Source organism: Zalophus californianus, chromosome 9, assembly GCF_009762305.2.
Source record: "Zalophus californianus isolate mZalCal1 chromosome 9, mZalCal1.pri.v2, whole genome shotgun sequence".
In the NCBI taxonomy this organism is placed as follows: Eukaryota; Metazoa; Chordata; class Mammalia; order Carnivora; family Otariidae; genus Zalophus; species Zalophus californianus.
Genome location: NC_045603.1, coordinates 22778009 through 22790369, shown reverse-complemented (window position 1 = coordinate 22790369; position 12361 = coordinate 22778009). Strand labels below are relative to the sequence as shown.

General features: G+C 37.7%; 1 protein-coding gene and 1 pseudogene across 3 annotated transcripts in view; one reads left to right on the top strand and one right to left on the bottom strand.

Annotated features, from left to right (window-relative positions):
• The window catches only part of APAF1 (apoptotic peptidase activating factor 1), a 90407-nt gene that overhangs the window by 40366 nt on the left and 37680 nt on the right, over positions 1–12361 (top strand). For all 3 annotated transcript variants that reach the window (XM_027591973.2, XM_027591972.2, XM_027591974.2), the window contains one exon: positions 9470–9631. In XM_027591973.2, the coding sequence (XP_027447774.2) occupies positions 9470–9631 (162 nt within the window). The remainder of the gene's footprint in view (positions 1–9469; positions 9632–12361) is intronic.
• LOC113921411 lies at positions 11027–11612 on the bottom strand (annotated as a pseudogene).

Sequence of the window (12361 nt, the reverse complement as noted above, 5' to 3'; positions counted from 1 at the left end):
TTGTTTATGAATGGTTTACTGCCTTATGCTTTAAAGTTCATATAGTTTGAATTCTTAATTTTTAAGCATGTATTTATGGCTTCATAAAATTTTGAGATTTGTGGGGTCAAATTTGTAAAGGCCCTGCTTTTATTTAGTCTTTATTCTTCCATTTATTTTATATTTTCTTGTTCTCCTGTCTTATGCAGGAAAAACTCAGAACTAGGGAATAAAGTATATTCAGGCTCCTGAAATTTATAGTCCTAAAAAAACTAAATTCTTTAAATTTTTACCTTCTCAAATCAGATCCTAATCCTACTTTCTTTCTTATTCCTTTCTCTACCATCATTCTAGTCTCCTCTTCATTGATTCTCCTTTCTTTCTTTGGTCTTAAGTCTAATCCGTCTTTGACCTAGTCTTTTGGTCTACCTTTTCCCCTCCCATTCCATAGTATTTACCGTGGTTCATGCTGTCATCTCCTTATGTTTGATAGCAGCTTTCTAAGATGTGTTCTTCATCCCTCCTAATCCTGGTACAGAACTGCTAGAATAACTCTCTACCTCTGTTTTCATCTTGCCACTTTCAGCTGGGACACAAAAGTACCACATTATAAATTGTGATAAACCCAGGCTCATCAGGTACACCTGTGAGGCTCTTTACCTTCCATCATTCTGCTACCTCTGTTCCTGTCCAGTTTGTTTCTTCTAGCCCCCTTAATACTAATTGTTCTGGGCAAGATAATTAGTCAGCTACTGTTCTGTATATATTTCATTAATCTTTATTGGGATTTTTGGCCTCCAATTCGCTTGCCCATATTTTTTAATGACTCTCAAACCTTTATGCACAGCCTTCTTCAGAAAGTGTTCTCTTATCACATCCATCTATCTGGTTCTGAATACATCCCTCCTTCTATCTATATCTCTATATATTGATAGAAACTGTTCAGTTTACTTCTCATTTCCACTTGTAAATGTGTTGTGCTGTTCAATTCAGTCATTTTCATGTCTTCTTTGATAAGATTGAATATAGATTTATGATCTGCAGAGACCTTGCATCTTCTTGTACTCTCAAGTTCATACTACAGAATTCTTCTCAAAACATGCACTCAATAAATTTTCTTTTTTTTTTTAATATTTTATTTATTTATTTGACAGAGAGATAGCGAGAGCAGGAACACAAGCAGGGGGAGTGGGAGAGGGAGAAGCAGGCTTCCCGTGAAGCAGGAAGCCCGATGCGGGGCTCGATCCCAGGATCCTGGGATCATGACCTGAGCCGAAGGCAGACGCTTAATGACTGAGCCACCCAGGTGCCCCTCAATAAATTTTCTTGACATATATTTTTTCCAGGGAAATACTTGAATCCTCCCAGGCACTATTTTGTTTGTTAGAATCACTAGAGAAGGAGATTTGTTAATGTTGATAGGTAACTCCTCAGTTATAGGAAGATGAAATCTCTGATGCTGATCCTCTGGTTGAATCTTTGATTTCTCTTTGCTGACTGAAGATAACTTGTTTTTGTATAAATTACTTCAGGGCATCTAGTAATCCTTTCTGGCTAGAAGTCTACTTTAAAGAATTTTCTAGCTGTTAGTAGATGTTGGGAGCATTCTTAGAATATTCAGGTAAAAAGATTTTGACTTCTATGACATGTTATCTGCAAATACTAAATAACCTTCTCTTCTTTTAGGACAATCCATATCAGAGGAGGCTTTTCAGAATACCCTTGGCGGGTTAAGACAACCCTTTTTTGAGACAATCTTTCAGTTATAATAACCTATTTCTTCTTTTCTATTAAGTGAATGACTTCAGAAGAAGACATTTTATATCTCAAGTCAAGTTTTTGCATCTTACAACTGTTGCTAATTCCAAATTCTGGCAAAATTCCATTTTCCTTAGCATTATTCCGTTATTATTAGGTTGCTTAATGTTCAAGACATTTGTGAAACCAGACTATTTATCCATTTTATAAATTTAAGGTGTGCAGCTCAACTGGCTTTCTTTGCTGCCAAGTTATGGTCCGTTCATTCCTAATTAATTTGCTGTATTCATTATAGTTCCAATTCCAGACTTATGCTGTTGTTCTTAAGCCCCCAGTCTTGTCACTGCATCCGTTTCATTCTCTGGAGATTACCTTACCTCATACCTACTTATTCAGAGGGTTGACACCACCCATTAAGAGTTCTCTTCCGTAAGTCTCCTCAAAAATTGCCATAAAAATCCCAATTCCCTTTCTTGTTTCTCATCTCAGTTCCCGGAAAGTTCTCTACTTATGCCCATTGTTCCTTTTTTTCTTCTTCCCCTGCACACTTTGCTTCACTGATTATTTTTTCTTTCTTTTTGTATCTTTCGCTTTTCTTCTCTTTGGGATCCTTTCCCACAGCCTACACATGTTCTTGGGCCTTTCTAAAACCAAAAAGTGAAAAACCTTTGATTCTCCATGGATTATGTTATCCTCTGAAATAGTCATTCTGTTTTTCCCTTTATTGCTAGACTTCTTAAGCTACCTGTACTTGCCTCCATTTCCTGACTATTCACTCAGTATTTAAAACTTGTTAAGCGTGGTCCCATCTTCCTTGTAGTCCTTTGAAGCATGTAAAATCTAGTTTTATTTTCAGTCTCTGTTCTTTTTGTTGTAAAGGTTAATGCTCTTTGGATTAGTGTGAAATCTGATATTTTTCTTTATCCAAGACTTACTCTTTTTGTTGTATTACCAGTATTCAGCTCTTCTTCCCCCATCAACCAACTATATTTCCTTTTTGAAACTCCTCTTCTGACATCAGTGTTTTCTACCTTTTCCTTTTATCTCTCTAACCCCTTCTTTATCTTTTTTACCTGGCCACTTAAATGTAGCTGTTCCTCAAGCATCTAACCTTGAATACCAGCTTCATTACCTTTCTTCCATCCCAGTTCATCAGTCCCATGGCTTGAACTCTCATCTTTTCAGTGAGTGACTTTCAGCAGTGTTACCTCCAGCCCTCATTTCTCTTGTGTGCTTGAGTCCTGCTTCTCTAATCAACTGCTAATTGTCATCACTTAGATAATACACTGTGCCTCAAACTTACTGTGCTCCACACTGAACTATATTTTCCTCTCAAACTTGACCCCCTTTTGTGCTTCCTGTATGTTTTATGATTTTGATTAGATCAGTGTCCAGGATTTATGTCATTGTAACTGGTCACAGTTGAGTCATGTAGTATGTTTTTTCCTTTCTCATACAGCTTCTTGTTTTCCTTGGGATTAAATGTGTTGTACATTTACCATTGTAATTTTGTTTTTTAACACATTGTGCTTATTTTTTTTAATGTGTTCATCACGAATTCATCTCCAAACTATCCCTTGTCTAAATTGCTTCTTACATTATTCAAACTTACCAGAATGTTTGATAAATTTTCTTTTCTTGGAAATAACTTTCTTGGAGGGTTCTGTCTTGCTCCATTCTGACTGGTGAAACTACTTCTAGTGTCCATCTGGGGATCTCCCTTTATTATTCTGGGGATTCCTTTCGCTTTTCTCTTGACTTAAAACCCTGTTTCTTAGATTTCTTGTCTTCTTTCTTGGTTTATTCTCCCATTGGTGGAGAATCTCCTCTAGCTTCCTAAGAAAGAAACTTTGGGAGGTAAATTTTTGAGACCTTGTCTGTCTAAAAGTGTCTAACTTCATATTTAATTGGTATTTTTGACTGCATAAAGAATTCTGGGTTGTAAATAATTTTTCCTGGGACTTTTGGGGACATTGTGCCCTTCTGTCTTCTGAAGTTCCTCTTGAAAAGTTTGAAGCCATTCTGATTCATATGTGATCTATTTTTTTGTCTGAAACTTTTAAGATCTTCTCTTTTTTATTATTATTTTTTATTATTATGTTAATCACCATACATTACATCATTAGTTTTTGATGTAGTGTTCCATGATTCATTGCGTATAACACCCAGTGCTCCATGCAGAACGTGCCCTCTTTAATACCCATCACCAGGCTAACCCATCCCCCCACCCCTCTCCCCTCTAGAATCCTCAGTTTGTTTCTCAGAGTCCATAGTCTCTCATGGTTCATCTACCCCTCCGATTCCCCCCCCTTCACTCTTCCCCTCCTGCTATCTTCTTTTTTTTTTTTTAACATATAATGTATTGTTTCTTTTTTCAGCCAACTTCTTAGCAATTCCTTTTATAAAATCTTTTATAATTTTCATCTTTACAGTCATATTCCATCCCTTCATCGTATTAACCCTTATTTTTGTACATAAAGAAGTTTTTTTCTTTAAAATTTTGGGAGTCGCTTTCTTCTAACAGACCAAAATACGCCCAAAATCTAGTGTGTGGCACTGATCTATGCACCAGCCTGATCATAGTTGATTATATTCTGTTTTGTTTTGTTTTTATCTTTTTCTTTTTTCTTTTTTCCCCTTTCTTTTTCCCTGGTTTCAGGTCTTTTCTGATTTGTTTAGTATATATTTTCTGGGGAGTTGTTACCCTGTTAGCATTTTGTTCTCTCATTCATCTGTTCTCCTCTGGACAAAATGACAAGACGGAAAAAATCGCCTCAACAAAAAGAACAAGAGGCAGTACTGACTGCCAGGGACCTAATCAATATGGACTTTGGAACTTGAGTTCAGAATGATGATTTTAAAGAAACTAGCTGGGCTTGAAAAAGGCATGGAAGTTATTAGAGAAACCCTTTCTGGAGAGATAAAAGAACTAAGATCTAACCAAGTCGAAATCAAAAAGGCTATTAATGAGGTGCAATCAAAATTTGAGAGATAAGTGATACCATAAGACGAAACAACATTAGAATAATTGGGATCCCAGAAGAAGAAGAAAGAGAGAGAGGGGCAGAAGGTATATTGGAGCAAATTATAGCAGAGAACTTACCTAATTTGGGGAAGGAAACAGGTATCAAAATCCAGGAGGCATAGAGAACCCCTGTCAAAATCAATAAAAATAGGTCAACACCCCGAAATCTAATAGTAAAACTTATGAGTCTCAGAGACAGAGAGTCCTGAAAGCAGCTTGGGTTACAATATTTTTTCTTTTTAAAAATTTCATGATAATGTGCCTTGGTGTGGGTTTGTCTTCATTTACTGTGCTTGGCACTTGGTGCCTGCTTGCTTGCCTTCCTGCTTCCTTCCTTCCCTCTCTCTCTCTTTCTCTTCTCTTCTCTTTTCTTTTCTTCCTTTTCTTTCTTTGAGACGGAGTGAGTGAGAGGGAGAGAGAATCTGAAGCACTGAGCACAGAGTCCCACTTGGGGCTCAATCCCACAACCACAAGATCATGAACTGAGCCAAAACCAAAAGTCGTATGTTCAACTGACTGAGCCACCCAGTTGCCCCTTGGTGGCTTCTTTCAATTTGGAAATTCAAATACTTCAGTTCTATAGGCTTCCTTTAATTTTTTAATTTATTCTTCTCTACCTTTTCTCGAATTCCTATTTGTTTTTTTGGTTATTATTTTTCCCTCCTTCTCTGTTTGTTTGCCCTCCTTTCTGGAAAATTTCTTTAGCTTTATTTTCTAACTTTACCTTCTAATCCTTCTGTTGGATTTTTAATTTCTCTTGTCATGTTTTTAAGTACCCCTTCTTATGATCAGTTTCCTTTTTCCTTTTTTCCTATTTTTGTTTCATGGATTTAATATCTTTTATCTTTTTGTGAATGTTGATAGTTTCTTTTAAAAAAATTCATATTCATGTATAGTTGCTGTTTTCTCTGTTGGTTTTGGTTTCTGTCTGCATTTTAGAGATATAGCTTAGCTATCTGATCTTGGATATATCTACAGATGATTTCTGACTTACAATGGTTTGACTTAGGATTTTTCGACTTTATGATGGTGCAAAAGTGATACACATTCAGTAGAAACTGTACTTCAAATTTTGAATTTTAATCTTTCCCCTGGATAGTGATATGTAGTATGATCCTCACTTGTGATGTTGGGCAGTGGCAGTGAGCTGTAGCCCCCAGTCAGCTATGCAGTCAGGAGGGTGAACAACCGATACACTTGCAACCTGTCTGTACCTATAGTACCATTCTGTTTTTCGCTTTTTGTACAGTATTCAATAATTTACATGAGATATTCAACACTTTATTATAAAATAGGCTTTGTTAGATGATCTCGCCCAGTTATAGGCTAATGTAAGTGTTCGAGCACGTTTAAAGTAGGCAAGGCTAAGCTATGATGTTCAGTAGGTAACGTTATTAAATGCATTTTCAACTTATGATGGTTTATTGGTAAGTTAAGGAAGATCTGTATATGTATTAGATATATATCCTCATATTTAAGAGTGCAGCACCAAAAAGCTGATAGGGAATTGTGAGCTTGCTTATTGTGTTTCTCTTTAGGGTTATCTGCCTGCCATTTTTGATAGTAAACTCCTAATGCCAGACTCCTTAGATCTTCTGTCTTGATCTTGTTCGATATTCAGAGAAAAATCTTCAGTTTCCTACCTGTAGGGTATAAGTCTGGTTGGCAAGAAGATGGTTAGGTAGAGATCTCAACATCTGGGATATAGACTCTCTCTTAATTTCCCTATTTTCAGAATGGTGACTCTGCTCTCAACTGTGCCAGGTGCAGAGAAACCCTGTACTCTTCAGCTAGAGTAGGGATGCAGCAACCTGGATTACATAGTTGGGAAGTCAGTGGATTCCCACCCTTATCAGAGGGCACCTGCTGCAACACTTCCGTAGCCTTTTAGGAGTTTTATGGTATGGATTGGGCTGCTTCTTGGCTTTCCCCATGGTGGACTCAGGATGCAGTTTTTAGGAGTCTCCTTATTGCTTATCTTTCTGCTTTTTTTAGCCTTTACAGTTTTGTTGCTGTGATCTCTTCCTCCTTTCTACTTTGCCTTGTGAACTACACGTACAGAGAATTCTCTCTACTCTAGCTTTTACATGGATTTTGGAAGGGTGTGAAGATGAATGTGTGTGTGTTCTATCTGCATCTGGAACCTGAACCCTATTTCCTTCAGTAACACTGTTGTTTCTACTCACCTGTGCTTGAAACATGAGAAGAGTCTGACGTTAGGAGTTTACCATCATAAATGTCTTTTCACTTAAAATGTAATTTACTACATTTAAAAAATGTATTATAAATGTATTTTTTGATTATTTATTAAATACTTACTATGTGCCAGACACTGGCATTTGGGTTTTAAATACTAAAACAAACCAAAACACCAAACAATTAATTCCTGGCCTGAAGTTGTTCAGAATCCAGTTGGAGAGAGAGGCTATGGAAATGGTAAAAGGGTGCTCTGAGAACAGGTGAAGGCTGTGTCCAGGATGTGTTCAGGCAGGCACCTGATGCTGCACCCGAACTGCAGCCTCTTTTCCCTTTTTATTGTCTTTGCTTTCCCCTTTTGTACTTTAGCTTATGCCGACCTTTTAGCCTAGAATCTAGGCCATAGGGTGTTCCCTTTGTCTTTCTAGTGTTGAAATTCTGTCCGTCCCAAGTTGGTGTACAGTAGGCTCTTATCCAACCTCATTTTGCTGTGGGCTTGAGAGAACAGTTTTTGCAGAGGTGGACACCCTGAAGATCAGCCTACTGTACTGTATGTTTGTCATATGTGTCATACTCTCATATGACACATCTGATGTACCTTGTCTTAAAGTCACTTATGGCTTGTTTTATCTCCTTTATTGACCTGTAAACTCTTTGAGAGAGCTGTCTATACCTGCTTTATTTATATAGTCTCAAAGTGACTAGCATAGTTGTTAATGTGTTCAAGATGATAAACCTTTGCTGTGCCCCTTCAGATCAGATTAAGACTTCTCCAAACTCAAAGGAAAAAAATGTTAAAAAGTTATCAGGGACAGGATTTTGACTTCATGTGTGAGTAGCAAAATGTGGTTCTAGAGCACAGAGCACTGGCAGCAGGGGGGAGACAGTACTGCACTCTTGGTGAGAACTGCTGTGTTTGTGGCGGCTTTCCCACAGTGCTGTTAAGCCAGTATCGTTAGCTGGTTCATGCTGATAAACTGAAAGGTAGTAAGCAGAGGTCCTGCAAAATGAGGTTGGATAACAGCATTTCAAGGTCAAAGTCTTCTAAAGCTTTTGCCTTCTGAGAGGATGAAGAACTGTAAAATTATTTCCTGCCCCAAATGGCTCTGTAATCTTCTAAGCATTTTGCAGGGTATCATGTTGATCAGCATGTTTTTCAGGCCCTGTTGATAAACCATTTCAAAATGTGAGTTTTATTTAAAAATTGCCATTTAAACACACAAGGGCCAGGGTGCCCATGGGCCTTGATACAGTGTAGGGACTTACTCAAAATCAAATGCTGGTATTTACTTGGTCCCTTGATACATGGAATTTCATCACTTGTTGGATAGGAGCTGAAGTCAGGTCCAGATGCAGATTGTAGTTTAGACAGATGTAATGAAATTGGGTTGTGTTAATTTTTTTTTCTTTCTTTCTTAAATCTAGGCAGTGGTTTCTTTGTTTTTTATATTAAGAGGGAAACAGTATGATTTCTCATATATTTAGTTGATGTGACTGAAGCTTCTGGCATTTATATGTTGGGTTTTTTTTTCTCTAAGTATCAAGAAAGGCTCTTTTAGTATCTGATATCTCTTGCCTCATCCAATTTCATTGCAAGGGGAAAGGTTTTGGTATTGGCTGTGTTCCTTAGTGTATATAATATGTCTCTAAACTTGAGAGAGATTTAAAAATGTGCCTGGTCAGAAATCTGGTTTTACATTGGAACTGTACTTTGGAAGCTGAGTGAAAACCTAAGAAGCAGCTTTTTTTTTCCTTTCCTTTCCTTTCCTTTTTTTTTTTTTTTGTCCATGTCCTTGGCCAACCCTTGGTCTGGGCATGGCAGCCATTATCACTCTTTGAAGCTGGGTGCTGCTCAAGGCCCAGGAGAGTGAAGATGGGTCTTCTTGAAGGCCTTTTTCTTTTGTGCTGTTCAGGTGGCTCTGCTAGTTAAGTGAGGTTTAGAGTCTTTTGTATCCTATGTCTCAGGATCCAGTTGTTTTAGATCTCTGTATGGCCCCACCAAACACACAAGGTGTCTTGCTTCCTTTCAGTATATTCTTTGTTTTCTATTTTCAGAGACTTCCTTATGTCCCTGGATGCTCTGCTGTGTTTAACTCGGCTTAGCCTGGGCCCTGTGTGTTGTCCAGGCTGTGCATGTAGTAGATGGGAACTTCATGTCTGGCACGGCAGAGGGCAGCAGATGCAAGTTATGAGCCTTCTCACCTTTCTTCTAGTCTCATTCTTACTGTCAACACCTAATCTTTAGCATAGTCCACACCATGCAAGGAGTTTTTAACATTTTATTTGGTTTCATATTCTGCATTTTGCATTGCAGGCAGTGCTTCTAGGATTTTGTTTTTTTTTTTTTTTCTAAGAAGGTGCTGAATGAAGCTGGAGTACTTAAGTTTTAAAGTCATGCATAAGTGAAAACAGTTCATTAGAAAAAGTAAATATTTGCATTTAATCCAGGTGGAATTCTAGAGGTGTGATTTGAGATTAAAACAAACATTTTTTTAATTTTTCAATCTGAAGCTTTGGGATGTGAAATCAGCAAACGAGAGGAAAAGCATTAATGTGAAGCAGTTCTTCTTAAATTCAGAGGAGCCTCAAGAGGATATGGAAGTGATAGTGAAATGCTGTTCATGGTCTGCTGATGGTGCTAGGCTAATGGTGGCAGCAAAAAATAAAATCTTTGTAAGTATCAGTATTTTAACAAGCCAAAATTAGCCTGATTTAAAGAAAATGAAAATGTCAACTGATTTTTGCATTGTACACTGTGTATTGATATAATGAAAGTATAGCTGTATGATTTTGGGCAGGCTCCCTAACTTCATAGTTCTCAGAACTGTGTTCCAGGGATGGCAATAGACTTTGTGAAGAAAGATCTCCGTGGTCACACAGGTTTGGGAAATGTTATGTGTTGCTTTCCCCCATTAGAGTTACTCAGTGTATACTAACATACTTAAGGCTTCCAGAAGTTCTGTAATACAGAAATAATTTATGTTGGTTAATCCGGTGTTTCTCAGATTTATTGAAAACATGGACTATTTTCTACATCACTTTTTTTTTTTTTTTTTTTTTTACAATTTTGAATATTGGTTTAGATGATTTTCAAAGTGCTTTCTTACCCCTGAAATTTATTAGGACTTAGTGACTGTGATAGAAATATTTGTCAACAACTGGAGACTATTATAAGAATTCTGTAATGTAAAGGAGAACAATAAGTAAAAATAGTGAATGACAAAAATGCTATCCTTTTTTTTTAATCTAATAATAGCTTACATTTGTAGTATTCAGAGTGCTCTCACATATTATTTCTTTTAATATAACTATCCAAGGGACACAGCAGATTGCAATAGCCCTCTGCTAATAATGAGGCAGCTGAGGTTCAGAGCAGCCAAATAATTTGTCCCACATTGTAACATGGATTTGGAAAGGTAGGTATTCTATAACTCAGTGACATTCCATTTAAATAGTAATTTTAAAAGACTTGAATAAGAGATACTACAGTTTTATTTTATTTTCAGCTTTATTGAGGTACAGTTGACAAAATTGTTTAAGATGTTTAAAGTATACAACATGATGAATTAATATTTGTATGCATTGTGAAAGCATTTCCCCCATATGGAGTTAAATAACACATCTGTCACCTCACATACTTATCTTTTTTTTTTTTGTGAGAACATTTAATTTCTACTCTTAATTTCACTTAAACAATACAGTATTATCAACTATAGTTACCATGTTATACATTAGATCCTCAGACCTCATTCATCTTCTAACTGAAAGTTAGTATCTTTTTACCAACCTCTTCCTATTCTCCACACCTGAAATAGTACAATTTTATTTTATTTATTTATTTTTACTGTGAATGTTTTATTTATTTATATATTTATTAAGTTTTTATTGACAGAGAGAGAGAGCGCCAGAGAGGGGACACAAGCAGGGGGAGTGGGAGAGGGAGAAGCAGGCTTTCCGCTGAGCAGGGAGCCCGATGCGAGGCTCGATCCCATGACCTCAGCCAAAGGCAGATGCTTAATGACTGAGCCACCCAGGCACCCCGCGAATGTTCTATTTAATCATTTTTGTTTACAACTGAAACTCTGGGAACTCAAAGTTAGCATCCTTGCCTGTGAGCTTCTTATGGACAGCAGATAAGTTTCATCCTTAGGTTCCATGTTGTTCTTCTATGCTTTACCCAAGTGAACTTTTATGAGTCAGCTGCCATCCAGTTTCACATGGATTCTCTTGCCCACAATTTTGCTTGGGAAAACCGAGTCCTCCAGGATCGCGTCATGCAATGGGCTGTCAAAGTGTGGCTCCTGGGACACTTTTACTTATTTTTTGTACGGCTTTTTTGAGTTGGCTTAGGTAGAATTCTCCTCTGAGCAGTAAAGACAATGGACTTCCCACTCAACTTTTTCTCCAATTCTTGGACTAGCCAGACTTGGATTTCCTGGAAAAATTTCAGTTGAGAAATAGGAACAAAGACGGTAATAGCTCTCTGACCACCATCCACTTCGGTTTCCTTGGTTGCTGTTATATTCAGCACCCATAGCTGGGCTTTGAGGTCTGAGTTCATTTCCAGCTCAAGGAGAGCCTGGGAGATGCTGGACTCAAACTCATCCGGCTTCTTGCCATTGGGCTTCACTGTCTTTGTGCTTGAACTGAACATGGCCTTCTCCTTGGTGAGAGCACTGGCCTAGGAAGAGGCCTAAGTCTCTTGAGAGCTCTTCAAATCCCCTGAGATCGTGTGTGTGTGTGTGTGTGTGTGTGTGTGTGTGTGTATTTTTTTTTTTTTTAAGTAGGTTCCATGCCTAGCATAGAGCATGGTGCCCAGTGCACGGCTTGAACTCACGACCATGAGTTCACAACTCGAGCTGAGATTAAGTTGTCCGCTTAACTGACTGGGCCACCCGATAGTACAGTTTTAAAGACTGAATTATACCATACAGTTATATAAATAAAACTCAGGAGCCGTTTATATTGTTATTGATCTGGTTGCTGTGACCATTCGATCTTGGGTGCTTATGGGTTTATACCTTTAGCACGAAATTAAAAATATCTCCTTTTGTCTTAAATTTGTTAAAATTTGTAGGAACAGAAAAGGAATCATTGAATTTATAAGATTTGAAGAATAAAATTTTTCTGTTGTAAAATATATCTATGTAAAATTTGCCATTTTAACTATTTTTTTCTTAAAGATAAGGACTCTTATTTTAAGATATTATTTATTTATTTGTCAGAGAGCACGCAAGCAGGGGGAGCAGCACGTAGAGCAAGCAGGGGGAGCAGCACATAGAGCAGGCAGAGGGAGAAGCAGGCTCCCCGCTGAGCAAGGAGCCCGATATGGGACTCAATCCCAGGACCCTGGGATCATGACCTGAGCCGAAGGCAGACACTTAACTGACTAAGCCACCCAGG